This window comes from Uloborus diversus, chromosome 2, assembly GCF_026930045.1.
Source record: "Uloborus diversus isolate 005 chromosome 2, Udiv.v.3.1, whole genome shotgun sequence".
NCBI classification, from domain to species: Eukaryota; Metazoa; Arthropoda; class Arachnida; order Araneae; family Uloboridae; genus Uloborus; species Uloborus diversus.
This window is the reverse complement of record NC_072732.1, coordinates 81,915,965-81,938,267: the sequence shown is the minus strand read 5'-3', so window position 1 is coordinate 81,938,267 and position 22,303 is coordinate 81,915,965. Positions and strand designations below refer to the sequence as shown.

The 22,303-nt window shown below is 31.8% G+C and overlaps 1 protein-coding gene across 1 annotated transcript in view; it reads right to left on the bottom strand.

Annotated features, from left to right (window-relative positions):
* LOC129217136 (centrosomal protein of 170 kDa protein B-like) overlaps positions 1 to 22,303 on the bottom strand; it is a 94,765-nt gene that overhangs the window by 16,204 nt on the left and 56,258 nt on the right. The window contains exons 6-9 of the mRNA XM_054851398.1: positions 13,740 to 14,002; positions 8,846 to 8,912; positions 4,868 to 5,172; positions 1,786 to 1,852 (exon numbers count right to left, since the gene is read on the bottom strand). Of these exons, the coding sequence (XP_054707373.1) occupies positions 1,786 to 1,852; positions 4,868 to 5,172; positions 8,846 to 8,912; positions 13,740 to 14,002 (702 nt within the window). The remainder of the gene's footprint in view (positions 1 to 1,785; positions 1,853 to 4,867; positions 5,173 to 8,845; positions 8,913 to 13,739; positions 14,003 to 22,303) is intronic.

The window sequence follows — 22,303 nt, the reverse complement described above, 5'->3', positions numbered from 1 at the left end:
TGAAAGGTGCTTTCTTACAGAGTGACAGAGGCTATAATTCGATAAAATCTGATAAATAGTTTTTTAAATTCCAATTTAGGCCCAAATTTCACATAAATTCCCGAATATGGGAGTGAAAAATTACTTGCACATATTAATATTATATATTGTTGAAAAGGGTAGAATTTTCCGTGTTCTAAATAATTTGTTTCAATGCTCTAACTTAATTACAGCGGGAGTAATTTGCGTTTTTAGCTCGAACTTTTTTAGGCTTAGCTGAAATTTAGGCACTACTTCTTTCATGTATGTCACAATCAATAAAAAGTGTAGGAATTCTCCCTCAGTTTTCTTTTTGACACCATTGGAAAAAGTGACATTTTTTACTCCAGATCTCTCTCGACCTATGGTCGAAAACTTAACTTCTATCTTCAAAGGAAAAAGTTACAAGCATTTTTAAATCAAATTCGGAAAATGTCATTTTGATTCAGGTAGTCAAAAACTTTATTTTTGCGTTTCCACCGTTACGCTTTTTGAATCCATTGTTTATTTCCTTATTTTGCATTTAATTTCTTAAACTTAATTTATTTCGTGTTTCCATGGTTACGCTTTCAAAATCTTTTGCATTTTGGTTTCTTAAAAGTATTTTAATATCTGTCGTCATTGTTTGGAAGGGTAATTTTGCATAATGTTTTCTTTCATTCTTTTATTTAAACGTGATTGTTGAATATATGTCACTTGACACAATTTTTAACCTTGAGGAAGACCGGGCAAAGCCGGGCAAGGCAGTTCTTAATGTATAAAGATTTAAAAGCTACTATTAATGTGATTTTATATTTTTTGGTTTGTTTGGCGAAACATTTACTATTGTCAAAGAAAAAACAACTGCTTCACTTGCAAAAAGGCTTGGTTCTGGTAGCATGGTCGCTTTGCGCGTTAGGCGCTGAGTAGTTCAGTCTAGGATTATTGCTTTAAAGCAACCGTAAATGTAATTCATTGTTTTGGCCATTTGTTTTGAAAGAAAGGAAACTTCTGATTTGTTTTTACCCGAGTGAAACATACAACATTTTCTTCATTTTTTCTGATGATGATTTTTGAATGTTCCATTGTATTTTTTTTTTTTTTTGTTAGATGGACGGATTATGATACCATGGTTGCTGGGCGAGTTTGGAGATAAACAATAGAGTTGTGGAACTATTTTCACATTTGAAAGACATTATTTAATGTCTTTTTTTGTTTATTTGGCAAAATATTTTAAATTGCAGTAAAAACCGCTTCAAATCCCTAGATAGAGTTTTAAAGCAACTGTGAATCTAATTTGATAATTTGACGAAAAGTTTTAAATTAAAAAGAAACTTTAATACTTTGTTTTTCGAAAAGGCATGTAAGCATTTTATACAAAGAAAAATGATTATTTTACATTGGGGGAGGGGGGGGGAGCATCAATTTTTTCATTCAACGGACTTCCAATAAATGTTTAGCATGGGAATCGCTGTGGAGGCACTGCTAGTAAATTATATACCAACCATATTTATTTATTTAATGTGTGTAGTGTTGTCACTTGTGAACATTAAATTATACTTGAGACAAAAGTAGAATACACTTTTAGCAAAAAATATTCTTACAAATTGAAAATTATAAAATTTTTAATACATTTATTTAAACTTACAATGAAACAAGTAGGGGATTGAACACTTTCCTTTCAGCATACATGAACACTTGTAATAGTACATAAACTGATAATATAAATGATTGAGTAAAACAATTAAAGAGAAAAACTTCAGATAAAACACATTTATAAAAAATTACCTCTTTTGTTGGGAGTAACGGCCGTTTTTAAAACAGGCTGCTTTAAACGACCATTGAGTCTTGGAATCTACAGGAAAGAGTATTTACCTTTTATATAGAACTATTTTCTAAAAATAAATTCATGAAAACAGTGGACACTTTATCACAATAACTTTTTATAACTTTTGCACAATAAACGTGTAACAATTGCAATACTAATAAAATTAATTATTTAAATATTATTTCATGTATTCATATTCATATGTAAATATCATTGATATTTAATGGAAAAGATGTATTTTCTATTAATTTAAAAGCATACCTTTATTTTATATACTTCATAGAAAGATTAAAATATAAAGTATCTGCGCCCAGAGCTCAAAACTGTCTGCAGGAATAAAAATCAAAATGCAGTGGGTAGGTAAAATTTTTAGTAAGAAAATGCCTTTTGCTTTCAATCTGCATTCCTGAAAGCAATAATTAACACTTTCCATTAATTTATCTTCAAAATTTGAAGATAATCTGTGTTGAATATGGATACTAGTAACAATTTTCAGCCAATGCACATATGTACAGCAAATGTATCTGCACAGCATCAAATGTATCAACACAAGGCATGCGTCTATATTATCTAGCTATGATATACTCTTCAAATCATAAAACTGATTAAAAAATGAGAAAATCTATCCTAAAAAAAAGTTTTCTCCTTTCATTTTAGCTAAATTTTGAAAACTTAATTAAAAAAAAATATGATTAAAAAAAATTAAATAGATTTAGATAGACCAATGGTTCTCCAACCTTTTCCCTCTTACGAACCCCTTCCAAACTCCGAAAGAAGTTGGCGAACCCTTTGGGTACTAGGTAATCAGTAACAAGCAAAAAAAAAAAAAAAAAATGCACGCACTCTCACACATAAAAAAATTACATTTGGGAGATTTTTTAAAGTTTGATGCTGCTCCTTAGTTTATAACAAGAACAAAAACACAATTGCGAAATATAGAATTACAAATATTGCTACAAACTAAAATTATCGCTAAAAAATGAATACTAAACAAATTCACCAAAAAATCAACGCAGTGATTATTCTGCGTTGAACTACAATCAACTTTGAAAAAATTTTGAAAATATTTGCGGAACAAAGAGGCTCAAAGTTTGGCTGAAATTTTTCTGACACTAGGGTACATTTATCTCTAATCACTAAATCAGAAGTCAATCAAAGAAGATCTTTAAAATACCTTTCAGGGAACTTGCAGATTAGTTAAATGAACTTTTTTTCTTACACTAAAATGAGAAAGATCTCTAGGTTTAAGTCTCCTTGAAAAGGACTACGAGCCTAGCTGTTTGAGAAAGAAATACTGCGTACATTAATCGTTTAATTATTCTATAAGTGCAGAGTAAAATGCGTATATTGCAAAATAATAAAAGCATCTATGTTCAAAATACGCATTTACTCTATCACGAAAACTTTTTACAGTAATTAATTTTTGATACATCCTGTGGTATTTTTGGGTTGCTAGCTATTCTTTCTTTCCCTTTTTTGACAATAAAGCTCGAAGTCAATTGTAGAGTGAAAATTATAGCAACAAACAACAGTGCAATCTCACTTCTATGCATTTTTGACTCAACACAAAAGAAGAGTGATAGCTCTTCGTCGAACTCAAACGTAAATAAAATAAACATCAAAATATTTTAGACGCTCGTATATGCTTCACGTAATGTTTTCATCAAGTTTAATCAATCTTTCTGATCAGAAGCTTCTAAGGAAACAAAAGCTTTCAAATTCTTTCATCTGAGGACATTTTATTCATAAGTAGAGCTTTTTCAGCATGGTTTGGGGCTATCATTGTCAATGAAAGTGCTAAAACCGACAATTTGCAACGACAGAGTAAACTATTTAAATGTAAAATATGTCAGGAATGTATGCAAATATTTTCATGTTAAGAGTATCAACTGTGAGAGAGACAAATTAATAAAAAAGAGCGAAATTTGCCTGAAACCACTTGAACATGAAACTTCATCAGAAACAGGCATGTTAAAACTCCACCATTACAATATTTTTTTCACGCACCCCCTGAAAACCTCTCGTGAACCCCCAGGGGTTCGCGAGCCACCGGTTGGGAACTGCTGAGATAGACAATCGATACAATATGTTTAAATATGAGAGTCCCATAATAAGAGTTTTCTTCCCAACTCCCCACCTTTTAGCTTTAGAATTACTACACACTAACACATAGTACAGAAGTAATCCATTATTTCCTATGCCTTAGAATAACCCAACAATTTAATTTTGGCATAAATGCACTTTAGGCTTAATTCCTCCCGGTTCTTCCCTTAATGGCTAATTAAATGAGGACAAATGAGGTATTAAGTAAAACTACTGAAGCACTGTTAAAAGATAATTGCAGTGGAGCTTCCTTTACTACTGCTTTGGGCTCAAAATTCAATTGTGAATCACCTTCAATTAAATTAATTAAAAGAACTTAAAACTGAACATTTGTTTAAAACCACAATTCTTGTAAAGTTTATGTTTTTAATGTTAATTATGTATACAGTAAACTTGCTTATAAAAAGTCCTGATATTATGAGACCACTTAAAAATTACATATTTGTTGGTGCCAATGTTATCACCTCCAAAGTAGGGCAGTACCAACTTCCAAGGATAATGTTGCTCTAATTCATGATAAAGCAGTTGAAAAGGTAATAAAATAAGTTGGACTACATAAGGGCTTTTGATCTGCAGAAACAAAAAACTTTTCTTGGAGCAACAGGTGCAATTGACAAATGTTTTTCAGGCCATGAGAATGCGTCATAAAACACACACAAGAAAGAGACAATATAAGACACTTTAAAGCAAATTAACCAACTTCTTTGGCACTGTACAGAATTAAAAAACAAACAAAGCAATATATGAATTTTTATAATATTTTTCCTGAACTCTAGCTGTTATAATAAGCAAATATCGCGGTCATCTTTGTACTTGTCATAAGCGACTTTGACTGCATATTGAAAAAGTTATAGCACATATACATAAATGCTCAACGTTGTTAAATTTTAAGATCAACAATGCTCTCCTGCTCATGCAAGATGAATGTAGTAAACATACCTGCTTGTTTGATGAAGAGGTTGTGCTAGAAGAATATGAGGATGACAAGACAGAATTTGAAAGCTGGATTACACCAAAAACTTCATCAATTTTTTTCCTAGCTTCTTCAACATCACAGTCAGCTTGTTCAGTTTCAACAGTATATGTACCAGCTTCACTACGATCATCAATATCATTTTGTGCATTTTGTTTGTCTTTGCAAGGCATCTCTTCAGGAATATCAGAAGGTGAAACTTCACCATTCAGCATTTTTTTAATTAAGAAAGACGTGGAGTCAGCAATTTTTCCTATTTCTTCATTAATGTCTGAAAAGAAATGGAAAAAGATATCAGGAATATTTTATGATTTATAAAAGGAGGGGGAGCATAAATAAAATAAAGAGCTTTTCATTGAAGAACACTCTAATTTTAAAAGAACAAACCCAAAAGAGGGAGAGAGAGAGATAAAAGGAGAAGAAAAACATGGGATAACACACAGCATCCTTATGCTGATCAATGAGAGACTCATCATCATTATACAGTACACCCCCATTATCCGCGGATAATAAAAACCACGGATAAACCGCAGAAAGTCTAAAACGAGGGACAAGCAAAATAAAAATTGTCCTTCCTCAAAAGCATAGCTGTATTCATGCAAAATACTTTCTGCAAACGGTAAAAATATATACAGTACAGTAAAAATGTTTTATATTTTTGCAAAACAGGATTTAACATCAATATAGAACAAGTATGTACGATGGAAGAAAGCACAAAAATAAACAAATAAATGAAACAAAAACAACAGAGTTTAATTTTACAACTTTTTGGCAAAAAAAGAGCTATTGGTATTTTCCTTTTGCTGCGAAAATACATGTTCCCGATAGTCAATTGACTCGCAGATAATCAAGAGTTTACTGTACATTGATACATTTATAAGAAAAAACATTAGTTACCTATCATAAAGCAAGTTTTAAATGTGAGCTTTTTTAACAAGTTGACGCAAAATTGTGGTTGGAGGGTAGTAAGTTTGGACATTTAGCAAAGCTAAATCATTATTTCTTTCGAAACTAGTTATATTTTGAAAACAGGTTTTTAAGTGAAATAGACTTAAAAATTATCTTTCACAAGCATAAAAGGATCCTAAAACTTCTAGTATTTCCAATAATGTGAAGATGTTTGGCATCTTCACATTTTATTACTTAACCTCAATAGCCATTGGCATGGCTAGTAACAAACAGATAAAGCTTCCACAGAAGGTTTAGGAAGACTTACATTTTCATGATTTGATAATGTTCTTAGCCACAATTTTATTTCCGAATAGATGTTTTCTTGGGAATAATCATGGTTTGCAGAATAAAACTGTAAGGTATTTAAAGGCTCCAAAAATTATTGGGGGAAAAAGGTTGAAAAATTCTTTGACAAAATACATTTAAATTCTCGGAGAATTAATCTGTGCCGCTTAAGTCTGAAATATAACTGTGATGTAAAAATATTCAAAAAAGGAATAAAAGTACTCAAACAAAACAAAAATTCTGGTGTTTCTGAATACAAATTAAAATATGTCTGTCTTAATGAAAGTCTAGGGATCTTATGAAGTGAAAAAGGGGGCGCTTGAAACTAGCGCAAGCACTGAGATCTCCGGTCTATTGTACTATCTAGGGATCTTAACCACGTATTCTAAATCTTATAGCATGCTGGAAGAGGAAAAAAAATTCGGAGAATAATTCATCTACATATTCATGAATCTCCATTATTTAACTGGAACTATTCAAGGAGATTTATCGCTTCAATTGCAATTGGACAATAAATGTTTCTTGTAAATAAACTTCAAGGAGGTTATCAAACTCCCTCCCAATTCATTTCGTCTGTGATTGACTTATCACTTCAAATAATGATTCGATTAAAGGTATATTTGAGCTTTAACTCCCATTGGCATAATGATCATCTTCAGGCCTGTAAGAATTGCATACAAAAAGTAAATATATAGATCGATACTCTGGAAGCATTTGACCACACCTCATTTCAAAACAGTCCATTTTCATTAAAATATGCATGGTAGAAGGAAAATGAAGAACAAAGCAGCAAACATAAAGTTGCAATAACAAACTCAAAACTTGTCATTTTAACTTTTTACTTTTTCAAAAATAAAAGCAGCTATTACCATTCCAATCTTAAATAATCATTTAACAAAACATATTAAAAGTACGCTCTTTCTTTCAACTCATTTTAAAAATCATCAGTACTAATCAAAATTAAGTATATTTTTAATAATAATAAACATCCACGAACTTCAATCGACAAACAATAAATTAAATTCTGTCATTCAAGATATTTACTGCAATTCTTTTAACATAAATTATAATGTACAAAATATACATTATAGGGTTGCAATAAAGTAAATATGTTGCATAGGTTAAATTTTAAATGATTGGCTATACTGTTAACAACTTTCAGGATTCATATAGTCAATTTGTTAACGGAGTGATTTTTTTTCTCTACAATATTTGATTTAACATTCTGTCAATAAGTTGTTTCTTTAACACTGTTTTCTGTCAAATTCCCTGAAAATCTAATTATTCAGACATTGTTTCAGTGATAATCAGTTCATTGCCAATTCTGTTTGTAATCTTTTACAATATAACAAATATTTCCCATAATATAATAAAACAACCTGTCTAAAAGTGTAGTTTCCGCCTTTAAACTTGTTTGGATAAAATGGCCAAAATGCCCAATATGGGTTACACAAATGAGAAGTGGATACCCGACTGCATCAGAATGATTGAAGTTATTACAGTGCCATGGACATAAAGGGTGGTAGGGAATTTACCCCTCATATGGTATTCAACATAGAAACCTGACGGAGGAAAAGATAATTGATAAGTCGTGCAACATGTAAATGTGTCCAGGTCCAATCAATAAAAGGTAAGTATGGTTTTTAATTGTAGAAAGTGAGTGTACTGCAGACATCTGCAGTCAACAGAACATGGTGATAGTCAAAAAAAGCACTATTTAGGTCAAAAAGCAGTGAACATTCGATGTCAAAGTTTTGGGGAAGGACCGGAAGGGGGCAAACGATTTCGAATGTGCCAGGAACAGGCCAAGCAAACATTATAAACACCAATTTAAAAACATTCCATTGGGAACAGTTTGCACAAACCCTGTATGGTCCGGAGTTGTCATCCTGCGACCTTCTCATCTTCATATTACTTAAGGGAGCATTACAGGGTTACCATTTCCATTTGAACTATGAAGTAAAGGAATCTGTGAAGAACTTCTTCAAGAATGACTGTAGCCTGTTGCTAAAACGACCAAACTGTGTTATAACGCCCATGGCGATTTCTTTCGACAGTCAACTTGACTTAAAATCTAGATAGCTTGGGATCAAGAGTTGTGCAGACTTCAGAATTTCAAGCATTTCAAATTAACAACTTTGATTTAATATTTGTGATGTTATGTTGCACCATCATTATTCTTTGCAAATTTTTTAAAGTTATTACTAAATATACAAAACAATATCAACATTCTACAAAATAAATGAGTAACTTCAAATGTTTATAGGATGTATCTTTTAAAGCAGCAACAACTTTTAATACTTTACTGCCAGCATACTGTTTGACAACAAAAAGAATTTTCTGTATTTAAATACACTTTAATATTTTAACAAAGCACCTCTGAAATTAAGTGGCATTACGTCTCTTAAGAAAAGTGGGAAAAAAAATTAAAAAGTAGTTTAAATTTTGAATTCAAATTATATTTTTTGTAATCACAAACTCCGATAGGACCCTACTCGTTGGGTTGGTGGATGTTGTGCACTGGATATTGTTTTGGCATAAAAAGGGTTGTGTAAAGTTGATAATGTTGTTTATAAATAATTAGATTCTGAGGCACATGGACGCCTGCATTATAAGCATGGGAAAATAAAATCAAAGGATGGGACGTTGTTGAACAGTCAAGTAAAAACAATAAGCAATTCAGGATTGCTTAAAAAAAAAAACATTACCTTTTAAATCAGCAGTGACAAACTGCGTTCTTGACTTGTGTGCAGCTGTTTTATCAGGAATAGGTAACTGCAAATTTGAAAAGTCATAGATTAAAAATATTATCTCTTTAAATGCAAAACTGAAACTGAATATTATTACAGTAGAATCTCGAAAATCTGAGTACCCAATGTTCGAGGTTCCGCTTAATCTGAGGTGCTACATTTATATTTGAATTTCAAGTTTTTATTAGTTGTTAAAAATACGATTTTCAATAAAATCTTAAAATAAAAATATTTTGATACCAAAATATTCATTAACAACATACAGTAAATAATAAAACAGCATGGAGAGAGTGGTTTCAATAAAACTCCTTAAGTGGCCTGAAAAATTCATCGACGCAGAATGTGAATAAAGACCTTCGAGATACAGTGGTGGTAAAAAAAATTGATATAATTGATTGGTAAATAACTTGATATGCGCAAAATTGAAATTGTTTTGCCACAAAGAACATTTTAACATACCTTTTGGAATATCCATTTGTAATCAAAAAAGGTGCACACCTTGTGCTATATCATATGTGATATCTGGAAAACATTTCCGGATAATCCTAGTTTTCAGTAATCTGAGGTAATGTGAGTTTCAAATACCTCTGATTATCGAGACTCTACAGTATATATATACATATATATTTCTTCTAAAAGGAAAGCACAAGCTGCTATGGACTAAGTTTTATTTTATTTAACATTCACTGTCTGGATTAATGAATAATATATACTCTAAAAATACAAATCTTTTGATTCAAAATAGCTTGTCATCGAAAAAAACTTTTTTGTAGACAAAATGTTCTCATTTATTGTCTAGAAATTTTGAGGTAGCGGTTGGAAAAAAAAAGTTTTTTTGGGACGGGGGAGGGGAGGGGGGGTACGCAGCTTTGAATTGATTTTTTACAAATTAAAATGAAGTTAAGGAAATATTTTTGCAGAAAATGTAAAGTTGTAAATATTTTCAAAAAAAAAAAAAAAGCATTTCATGTTATTGTTTCTTTTTTAACTCATTCTTTGCCCCGGCCGATTCAGGCTCGTCGCAAGAAAATGGTTCCTAACTGCCTTCGACGAACCTGTGTCGTCACGGCGTTTCTAGCAGTTTTTGCCTTGGCCGAATATGTGTCGGCGATCCTTCCAGGGGCAGAACCCTGTTATTGCGCTTCTCTGTTGGGTTCTGGTGCTTTTAGGGGAGCCGTAATCAAGCTCATTTCCTTAGACAAAAGGGATGTAACTTATAGTATTTCACGAAACTTGTAATTTATTTTATTTTACTAAGATATTAACCTTTCAAGTACTCCTGGATGGGACACGTATAATGCTTCAAATAATCAGGCATTATATTTTTATCTTTTCGTGGAAGCTTTGTTTCTTAGCATTCTGGCATTTGAACTAATGATGAACAAGAGTGAAAATATTTCCTTACACATTTAACAATATTTCTATGCCTGAATAAAGCAAACAGAAATTTTTTTTTCTTGTTATCAAAAATCTACCTTCTTACACAAGCAACCTTCACTAAATTTTTCACAATCCTTAAATTTTAAAATTTATTTTACACAACATTTTTTTAAAATTATCTTACACATCTTAATTTTGTATGAGTATATTTTTTAAAATTATAATGCGTTTTACTACGCTTTTTATTTATTTGTATACTATTATTATTTTTTATTATTTATTTATTTTAAAATCGTGATATTTTCAAACTTAAATTTTAACTTTTTATATTCGCGGCATCCTTTGATAGATTTTTAGTGATACAGTTTTGAATATTTTTAATTTAACAAACAAAAATTATGATGACCGCATTGATTATACGTAATAGCTGACCATGCAAAACATAAAATATATACTACAGTACAAATGAAATGATAATATCTTGAGTTATTTTCGCTTTACTCATACAAAACGAAACATTCCTTTTCTCCCTTTCTTTTTCAGATTTTATTTATTGTTTTAAAATAGCTCCAATTGCACCTTCTTTTATGAGATTTTAAAAATAGAAATAAAATATTTGGTTTCTTTTCAATAATCAAGTTGCCTTAATTAGAAAATAATCCTATGAAACTAACTAAAATTTATCCAAATATGTTTGAAAATAAGAAAAACAACCCGACTCGATTTCAAGCAAGATTTTCTTTTTTTTTCTTCTGAAGACATGTTCTCAAATACAAGCAGTAAAGCTTGCTTTGAAATTCCTTTCTGATTCAAATTGTTTTGTTGTAAGAAAATAATGTGGAAGGGTTGACCCCAAGACACAAAGGGGGACATCTTAGGGAATCCCCGCAGGCAGTCTCTGTTATTCCTCTCTCAGTTGGGGGCTTTTAGTTGCATGCACAAAAGTATCCTTTAGGGAAATCCCTTAGGGGATTGGCTGCAAGTTTTGATCTTTTATAATCATTTATCTTTAAAATACTTCCCACGCTTGAGCAACTGATATCTGGACACCCAGAAGGGATTAAAAGTCATCGCAATTACGATAAAAGAACTGAAAAGCAAAGAGATGTCTCTGTGTTTATTGGTCGTTTTGAAAGGTCACAATGTATCAAAAGGCACCGAAGAATACTTTTTATCCGCTTAGAAAATTATTCCCACAGTTAAAGCGTTTTTGTCCATTCAAATCCCTTTCTCACAGTTTGGATCGATCAGTCAATTGTTTGAAGAATGTTTTGTTGAGCCCTTTTGAAAGGTAGATCATCTTACATTTAACAATTTTGATTTCTTAAGTGTATAAAAAGAAAAGAATGATATACTGAGATAAAAGCAGAAAGAAAAATAAATCAATAAAATAATTAGTGTTATAAAAATAATAGCTTTTCGTCCTGTCCTCTATTGTTTATTATTTTCTCATTATGTACTGTGCAAATTAAATGAATATTTCAGCACATATTAGCAACCTTGTATTTTATTGCACTATTTAATTCAATGCCAAAAAACTAATAAAGCGAAGCGATTTTCAAATGCAAGCTGAACAGCAAAAACGACATTAAAATCTCGAGAGCAAAATGGGGAGAAAAGCGCTATTACAACGTAGCAAAAAGCAACTCCGTTCGTTATCTGCGGCATGCGCGTTAAGGGGTTTCGGGCTGATTATGGAATGAGTTAACAAAAATATATACAAACCTTTTCATCTTAAAAAAAAAAAAAGCCCTTTATTTCTCAATTACCAGTAGTTTCCATGTTCAAAACACAGATAAATTATTCAAATAGGGAAGTTGCAACCTATTAAATGTTCAAATTTTGGCTATTGGATATTGTTAATTGACCCTAAAAACTAAAAAATTCACCATCGCCGAATTTTAAAACACCGTGGTTGATTTTTAATGAATTTTTAAAAATCCATGCGCAAAAGTGCGTTCTTCTGAAATGTCACGAGCCTACGTCACAGGGCGCAAATGGGAAGCCTTCCGCCGAAGATCCCTTGTTTTCGCTAGGGACATTTTGAGCGTGCTGATATTTTTATTTTTTAGAAATTCAATAATCCTTTTGAACACACTATGGAGACCGGATTTGTTAAAGTACAATCTAAATAATCTTCCTCATGTAACATCAATGAAGATATTCGAATATTTCCGAGAGGATGAGAGGTTTAATGTTCCAGAAACGCGAGGAGTTAAATGCGAGGAGATAAGCCTTTTACGCTTCGTCTTCGAAGCCAACTGCATGCCCTTCGGCTTCTCCCGTATCGGAAGAGCGCATGACGTCACTTCCTATGCCATTTGACGTCACAAGCGAGTGAACTTTAAAAATTAATTAAAAAAAACTACTTATCGTATCGCAAAACATTTTTCAGTTATGATGTTCATACATGTTACTCTATCATATAAAAATAAAATTGAAACATCGAAAACTTCCCTATTAGTCAAATCATCAATCATTTATTAAATAATGAGTAGGATTTGATTTTTATAAACTATTAAATCATCTTACATAAGTGTATTGAGAAGCAAGGAGGAAAGACCAACGAGAGTTCATAAAATACGAAAAATAAAAAAGTGAATTGGTGTTTTCAGCTCTAATGCAGACCTTTTGAAAACATTGAAATTGGAGTTACCTCTTTTTTGCAGACAAACCCTTCAATTCAGGAAAATTACTACATCAATAGGACATATGAAATATTTTCGCAGAAGCAGTGTTACTTACAATGAGGTGAATAGTTTTAAGAAGGCACTTGATTTTCATTAGAGACTAATAAATTGCTCAGGACAGCCAAGTTACTGGCTGCCTCCTTTTGTATTTGTATTTCAATAACATCGAGGAGCAGTGATTTTGGCGACTTAGTTCTGTGATTTGCTTATGACTAACTTTTGACCTCAGAGTTTAAGAACAATCTCAATTTCTCAGAGTTCAAAAATAATCTCAATTTCAGCCCATCACGTCAAGTTTTTAAGCTACACCAGATACCTTTGGAGACATTCTCTACTTGAAATACGCCACCAGCTCAGTCAATTCCAACTGGAATTGACTGAGCTGGCGGTGTATTTCATGTATTTCTGCCTTAGCCCTGGCTATAGGGTAGTAAGTTACTGAATATTCTCTACTTGTTCCCTTGTGTAATCCACACAAATGAAAAAAAATTTTCTACACAAGTGTCAAGAGAAACAACAAATACCTTTGCGCTAAAAAAAAGTTAAAATTGGGGGAAAAAAATAATATTAATTGCGCAATTTTGTGAAAATGAGCCAAATGTGCCATAAATGCAAAAAGGTTTGTGTTTAGCTTACACCTTTTTGCTTTGAAAAAGGTGTTCCTTTGAAGTACACATTTTTGCAATTTGCTTTTACTAAATGTTGATACAGTAATTCACACTGTTCAACTGTCCAAAACATCCTTTAAAAACTAAATGAAACTTCAGAAAATGAATGCTTACTTTCTTTGGACTTGGTTCTGTTTTATTGTTCTTTTGGAAGGTCACTCGATTGTCTGTATCTATTTTATTAGGAGCAAATTTACTAATACTGTCTCGGATTCCAAGTTTTTTCCTTGGAGTGTTAGCTTCAGTATCAAAAGCAATTGTGAATGCAGTGGCAGCAGGCGATGAATGGGCAGATCCGGTATCTCTGTCATCTGCAGTTGCACTTCCATAATTTGGAGGAGCTGAGCAAGAGGACGTTTCACTTCTTTGACTATAATCTGAAAAATAAAAGAGCCATTATTTTTTCATGCTAAGTAATGCTTGTACTGATGAATATAGTCTTAGGGGTCATAAACAAGTTATGTCACATTTTGTGAGGGAAAGGTTTTTTTGAAATTGTGACAGATTTTGAGTCTGTGACAAGGTGGGAGAAAGGAAGTATCAAGTGTGATAGCCCGAATTTTTATAACATTATACTTGAGGCATGTTGATATGTGATAGGGGGAGGGAGGTAAGGTAAATTGTAGGTTGAAAGGGATCAAACATGTTGAAACAAGTAGGATATCAATTAGGGACATTCCCTTTAGATATGTGTCAAGTCAGCAGCGCAGCAAGATGGTCACCTCTAGAATCTATGGTTTTAAGATTTATTAATAGTCGTCATATTGTATTTTACATAGATGCAAGGGCTGTTGCCCCCCTCCCCCAAACACAAGAAGGTTCTGGCTACATTAGTAGGTACAAGTTCATAGTTAAAGACTAAAAAGAAAACTATCTTTGAATTGGGAATTTGAATATTTGAATTCTGTACTGGGATATATGAACTAAATGAATAAAATATGACAACGTGTATAAAGTACAAATTGAGAATGAAAAAGGTTAAAAAACAGCAAACAGCTGTTTCGGCACTGAACCTGTCTTCGTTTTTAATGCACTGATGATGGCACTTTTATTTTAGAGTGCCGAAACAGCTGTTTGCTGGTTTTTTAACCTTTTTTCATTCTCATATCTTTTACAACTCGTCTTTCATTCCATTGTTCGCCTTGACTGTGTTTTAGTCGGGTGAACCTGTCTTCGTTTTTAATGCACTGATGATGGCACTTGTATTTTAGAGTACCGAAACAGTTGTTTGCTGGTTTTTTAACCTTTTTTCATTCTCAATTTGCACTTTATACACGTTGTCATATTTTATTCACAATGCAGTACAAAGTTTTCGACTACTTTTTATGTATATGAACTAAATCTTTCTAATCTGAAATTACTTAAAAATATTTCACACTCAGGGGTGCAGAAAACTTTCAAGGCTTAAAACTCCCCAGTAAAATTTCCTTGTTTTCATTAAAATTAAGATCAAACATGCAAAATTAAGTATGAATGAGAGGCATATGACTAGTTGATTTCAGTCATCAAAAACCTGCCAACATGGCTAAATTAATGTATGAACATAATATTGCACTAACAGAAATGTAAATCGGTCTTATAAATTCTACAAACTGCATATAACATACTTGCATATTCAATAATCAAGAACTTTTGAATGCGAGCTGCAAAATGATGATCATGCAAGCTCTCAATACAAGATAGAAAGTAGGAAGGGATGAAAATAATGGTCAAAACAAAGCTTTTAATGTCTAAGCGACAGAATCGTACTGAGGACAAAAACGAGAGAGTGCTACAGAAGAAGATGCAATCAAATATGTAATTGAGTAAAAAATAGCTCCTGCCACGAAAAACATAATAAATTTTGCGTCTAATACAAAAGACTTTGCAGGTATACTCTATTGATAGATACATAAAAAAAACCCAGGTTAGCAGGAAAAAGTAAACAATGGCTGGAATTAGTCGCCCCCAGTAAAATTCACTACCGTATTTTCCTGCTTATAATCTGCGGATTATCTGCTAAAAAAGGCAAAGTTTATGAGGTGCGGATTATACGCAGCCACGGGTTATCTGTGATCCCCCCCCCCCTTAAAACCAACGCATTGAACCTCAATATTTTTACACTAGGATTCACCGATCGAAACTGTACGCCGACTGAATGTTGTTTATTTTACGAAGCATGCTTGTTCTTCCTCGCTGCCTGCCTGTATGTTGGTTATTTTATGTTGTTTGAATGTTCCTTTTGGCGATTTAGGTCATGTAAAATAAGCAAGATTACAGTGAAATACGTAGCCATTTGCAGAAGATTAGATCGTTTGCTCATTTGTCTTGACTCTTTGTTTTTCAAGTAATTACCGTACTATAATCAAGATTTCAAAAAGAAATCATTATATTTTAGATTATATTTCAGATTAATTTTGATTATGCCTTCAAAGTAATTACAGGGTGGCGACAGGAACTGTGGAAAAAGTTCCCGACTTTTCCCTGATTTCCCTGATTAAGTTCACCAAATTTCCCTGATTTACGTTACCAATGATAATGGTTTTCTTTCTTTACTCTACTTGAAATCCATTGTATGTTTGTATTAAATGCAGTATTTTAAACGTTTTAAGTTGTGTAAAGCTGTTGAACTAAAGTATTTTAAAAAGATGCTACTTTTTTAATAAAATGGTTAAAAAAAAAAAAAAAAAACAAGACAATTTTTTTGGAAGGAAAGAAAAATTAACAAAACAGTATATTAAATTTTTGTACATGGAAAGATTATAGAAAGTTCAAAAAAAAAATAAATAAATAAATAAATAAATAAATAAATAAAAATAAAAAATACTTTACTTCCAGAAACCACTTAGCATAAGAATTTTAAGAAACTATTAGAATTACTCTTAAAAACGTATGTGTATTTATGATAGAACTAAAAAGTAATTGAAATTATTTTGAACTAAATTTTCAAACAGTATAATGATTGTTGCAAGAATAACAAGTAATAGTGAAAAAATAGAAGTAATGTAGTTATTCTTATCTAACTAATTGACATATTTATGCAAAACAGATGAAACCATTTGACATCAATTCATAGGAAGTTTTTCTCTAATCAAGAATATAGGTTTTATTGAATGAATACAGCATTTTAACAATAAAAAAATTAAAATATTTACTTAAGTTCACAAGTTAACTCTATTTCAAATGATTTCAGTATGTAACGAAAAAAAATCTTAGATTGCTTTTGTAACAAACAACTTTGAATGCAAGAAAAAAAAAGCAATTAATTAATATCAAAATATATAAAAGAATACAACTTGGTTATAAAATTAAAAAATTACTGAAGTCTGAAGAAAAGAAAACCTTTATAATTTGCGGTGACAACAAATAGTCTAACGGCAAAAAACAAAGTTTTTTTTAATTGAAAGTTCTATTTTAGCAATTAAATTAAAACCCAAAGAAGTAAAAACTTTTAAGCTTTTATAGTATTAATTCAAAAACCAAAGATTTCTTAATGAAATCGTGATTACAGTACTTAATTACTTCGAGACAATGGAATAAAGGCAGCGGAGCTAAGGCATTAATGAAGACTTCCTCTTTGCCTGTATGGTTGTTTATTTTACGTGGCATTGAAAGCGTAAAAGGAAATTTCAAGCAAGGTAAAATAAACAACCTAACAGACACAGAAGCAATGTTAATAAGTTCATCCTGTGGTTAATAAGTAAGATTCAATACTTTGACGTTGAGGAAAAAAGATGCACAAATATGCGGCAGTATATAATCGCACCTCATTAATTTTACTTTTTTCGAAAAGATAATTGGCCGAAAATGCGTAGGGAATTAGAGTATTTAATTTTGTAAAGTAAAAAAAAAATGTTTTCTTCATAAAATTAATTTTCCCTGATTTTTTGTTATTTTTTCAAAATTCCCTGATATTTCCCTGATTAATAAAGTTCCCTGACATCTCCCTGATCGGTCGCCACCCTGAATTACTTTTTCACGTTTTTAGTTTAGTTGCGCAAATAGTATGTTAAATTCAAACTTTATATTTTACATCGTATTATCCGCGGATTATACGAAATTTTTTTTTTCAGGCCGATTTTAGGACCTGCAGATTATAGGCCGCCCGCGGATAATACGCAGGAAAATACTACGTACGTAGCGTTACAGAGAGCGTATCAGCAAATCTTGACTTCCGGCAAAAAGCACACGAAAAAACGAACTTTTAAAAGTTGTGCTTTCTTTTCCAAATAATGGCATCGCTAGTGTTAAGCTCAGTGGAAACTACTAACAAAACAGAAGAACCTGGCAATTTTTTAAAAAAAGTAATTTTGTTTCTTAAGTCAAAAATTTTCCCAAAATGACAAAAATTTCCCAAAAGATCCCGATTTTTGCGTCTGGTTCGGGCGTTCGGACATATTTTGCCCCATGTAATTAGTGGATCAGATAATTTTTACGTTCTTGCAAGATTGCTGAAACTTATGTTTATTACATTTGATCGATTCTTTTTCTTTTGAGCCATTCCTTTTCAAACCAGGCAGGCACCTCTCAAAAGTGTCATATGACTACCACAGATTTTCTTGCAAAAAAATTACAGTAGTTAAATAAAACCAGTGTTGTAGATGGGGAAAATATTTGGGGGAACCAGGGTGACCACAAGTAGAGCAAAATAACTTTCCGTGATTTTTTTGTCCAACTAAAAATTTTCCCTCATTTCTCTCTAACGACCTAATTTCTCACATCCTCTTCAGGCTATATCTACATTAAACTGATGCACCATGAATTTTACATTAACCTCTATCAAACATTAAATATTAAAATTTTAAAATAAATAACTATAATAGAAAATGTTTTAAAGCAGCAAATGAAGTCAAATGATTGGTTTAATTTATTTAATAACGCTGGAAAAAGGTCATCAGCAAATGCAATGCTCACATTTAAAATTAGTTAACTACAGCTCTCTCAACTTAGAAAAAAACACCTAATTATCGAAAAATTTTAGAGAGGGGGAGGAGGGACATTTACCAACCAAAAAATAGTTTGAAATCGAGCTTTTAAGACTTAAACTTTGTAAAAATTAGGGAGAGGAGAGCCCTCAAATCTCTTCCTTCCCCCTTAAGTCCAATGAAAAATACTTAAAATACCCTTTTTACTGCTTCAACTGCAAAAAATTTTTGGGGAAGAGTGCCTGAACCCCTGCTTCGTAAGACACCTAAACATAATCTAGTGTAGTATACCATTTTGAAACATTTTTGGGGGAGAAATAATCCCAAAGATACCCTAAATTTGCGTTTCCAAGACTCCTGTTTCGGAAATTCGTGCATCAAGACCCTCCCCCCCCCCCCCCTCCATTTTCACCATTAAAGTTAAAAAAACGAAAACTTCAGTCCGAAATTTTTTTTTTTTAGTGAGTCCCAAAATTCCCCCTCCCAAATGTAACTTAAAATAGCATGTTTAATAAATCAAGCTGAAAAAATTTATGTGTTTGTATGTGTGTGTGTGTGGGGGAGGGGACATCAAACCCCTTCTCTTAAGTTCGCCAACGATGGCGAAATTAAGCTTTTTTTACACTGTCCAGGAAGCCCCCCCCCCCCTCCTCTCTTTTTTTACATCATCAAAGACAGCCTAAAAATTTTAAAACGTTAGTTTAAAGAAAAAAATTGAGGAAAGGAAAATTGGAATCTTTTCCCCCTTCAGTCACTCAAAAACAGCCTGAAATATAAAAATAGCCTGAATAATGAAAAATATTCATTACCTTAGGTTCAAAAAATTTTCTGATGAGAACAGCCGAACCATTTAAGTCACTTAACTATAACCTAAAAATGCGCTTTTAATACCTCAGATTTGAAATTTTTGGTGGAGAACCACTAAATCCTTTCCCTACCTTCACCAAATATGGCCTATAATAGCATTTTCAATGCTTCAGCTCAGAAGTGAAATATTAACTAGAAATGTTATGTACAATTGGAAAACTTAAGGCATTTGAAACAAAAATCAAGTTTAGCTAGCATTTTAGCATTTAATTTTTTTTTTTTTTTTTTGACATTTGACAATCTAAGAGCAAAGAATTTCGTTTAAAACTTCTCAACTTTATGATTTTAATAAAACTATAAATGTTTTTTTACCTATTTGCCTCTTAACAAGGCATAGTACACATGAAAAATACGAAAAATCCGACTCTCATAGCGGATGCTAAGAGATCGCAGTTTACAAAATGAAGGCAACAAAAGCATAAAAACGGCACATAAAGATATTTATTTAAGTAACATTTATATTAGATTTGCATTTTGAAGGTGTATGGTAAATCCATTAATGACCAGTAAACCAATTAATTAAACCAGCAATTCAGCATTTAACTTTTTGACACTAATGATAAACACGGAATTTTGCTTTAAAATTTTGAATTTATTATTTTGATAAACATAAAGAGAAATTTCATGAATTTGCCTTCTAACAAAGCGTACTAAGCATAAAAAACGCGAAAAACTCGATTCTCATATCGGATTTTAATGCATTTTTCAAAATGAAGGCATCACAATCAGAAAAACGAAGAATAAAAAAATTTATTAAATTAAAATAATTTTTGAATTACATTTTAATCGTTCCACACGATAAATATTAGTATTAACTGATTGCCGAAAACTCGGAGTAAGGTGAAAAAAAGTCAGAGGTGTTGAAATAAAATATGGGAGACAATACCGAGTTTCCAGTATTAGTGCACGAAAAAATACTGTAATGCAGGTGTTTAACCGAACCCCCCCCCCCCCCCCCCCCCCCCGTTTCTGCAAACCTTTTATGAAAAACACAAAAATTTAGAGATTTATCGAGTTTTAAGCGCTATTTAACAGGAACATATCAAAAATGCAGAAACAGCTGCCCATTCTATGATAACCGGCTAGGAGTTTCCCTGATTTTTTTCAGGGATCCCCGATTTTCCAGATCTGTGGCCTCCTTGGGTAGCTATGTAGCTATGGGGGGTGGGAGAAGTTGGGGGGGGGAACCACGAAAAGAAAAGGTGGTTTGAAATTTATTTTCAGCATTTTTGCAATAAAGAAACCAAAGATTTAAAAAAGAAAAACTTTTCGAGGTTATAGTGTACAAAGTTAACTTTATTCTACATTAAGAAGTATTGTCTGTGAGTGAAAAAAGTGATCTTTAAGGAGTCATAATACCCATGAATAAAAAGGCATAAAGAGTTCCGATTTGAACATGGTTTTGATTTCAGAAATGGTTTATTGACCATGTTAAAAATAATTTCAATGGTGTCTTTTTACATAAAGACCGAACCCAACGTACTAATTAAATTTCAGACAAATTGGAAATACCACTCTTCTCTTAAACTTCTTAAATCAATAGTAAAAATGGGAACTTTTCGAGACGAAAGGTAGGAAAGATTTTCAACCCATACTTTTCAGTAGGCAAAATTAGTGCAAAAATTAACTATCGAATTAATAGTTAAAAATAAGCCAAAAAAATGAAAGAATATTTTAAACTTTAGTTAAACAAGTCTTTAGTTGTAATAAAACAAAGGTATTAAAGCTCGGCAAAGCTGAAACACTCAATGTAATGCATTGAAAAAAGTTCAATTTCCATCCACTTAAACAGTATTTGACGACCAAATATGGCGAGAAATGTGCAAGGCTTATCATTTAGATCTACCGTAAAGCAAAAGACAAAAAGTGTTAATTTCCATAAGTGATAAATACATGCTTGTTTTGTTTTCAATGAATTTTTAGCTTTCTGGAACTTAGTAAGCAATACTTTACTACGGATTTATTTAATTATTTAATAACATACCTTTTTTCTTTTTCCTCATAATTCCTTTTTGAAAATAGCGATAGGAAGCGAGCATTGCGATCAGATACACGTTTGAAATATATTTAAACAAGAGATATCTCTCCAACTTCCTAAACTAGGAATGTTTTTTTTATTTTGTTAGCACAGAAAAAAAAATCGCCAAAAATTTCTTCTTTTTATGCAAAATATACCTTTATCTCACACTGCGTTCTGGTCAACAATAAACTTACTGTTAAATACAATACTACGGACGTAGAACAGTAAGATTTTCAAGAAATTAAACTAAAAACGTCCAGTAACAAAAGCGAAAAAACCTCAGGTGTACATCAAGTCTACTTGAGTCATCAAACACACCTATTCTGAACTCTCAGGGAGGATATCCGTACCAGAGTATCAATTTATGTAATTTCCGCAAACAAAATTTCCTCTTCTTGAAATTATAATTTTTTAGCGATGAAACAGGATCTTTTGTCTCCATTGAAAGCAGAATAGTTTGATTGTTTCTGATTTATGCTGTAAACAGCATGAAATGAAAAGTTAATTATAAATTTATCGTTTCTTTAAGTCTAAATTTTAAAATATAGAGCATATATCAAAAAGTTCCGAGTTGATATCTGGATACTTAATACGATGTCAAAAAGTACAAGGGAAAAAAAAAAGATTTTGACGAAATACGGAAATTCTGATCTTGTAAATTCACAGGTATTTCATAGAGGATCCGTTATTTGCATTAAAAATATTTTTCTGAATTTAAAAAAAAAAAAAAAAAAAAATTGAAAAAATTATTTTACAACACTCAAAACAAGGACATTTTCCTGATTTTAGTGCAACTACTTGAGCTAAACACTACGGAAATAAATATTAGCCCTTCTGAAATAATTTTACATTGTCCGGCCGTTAACTTATGACTTCAACTGCAGTAA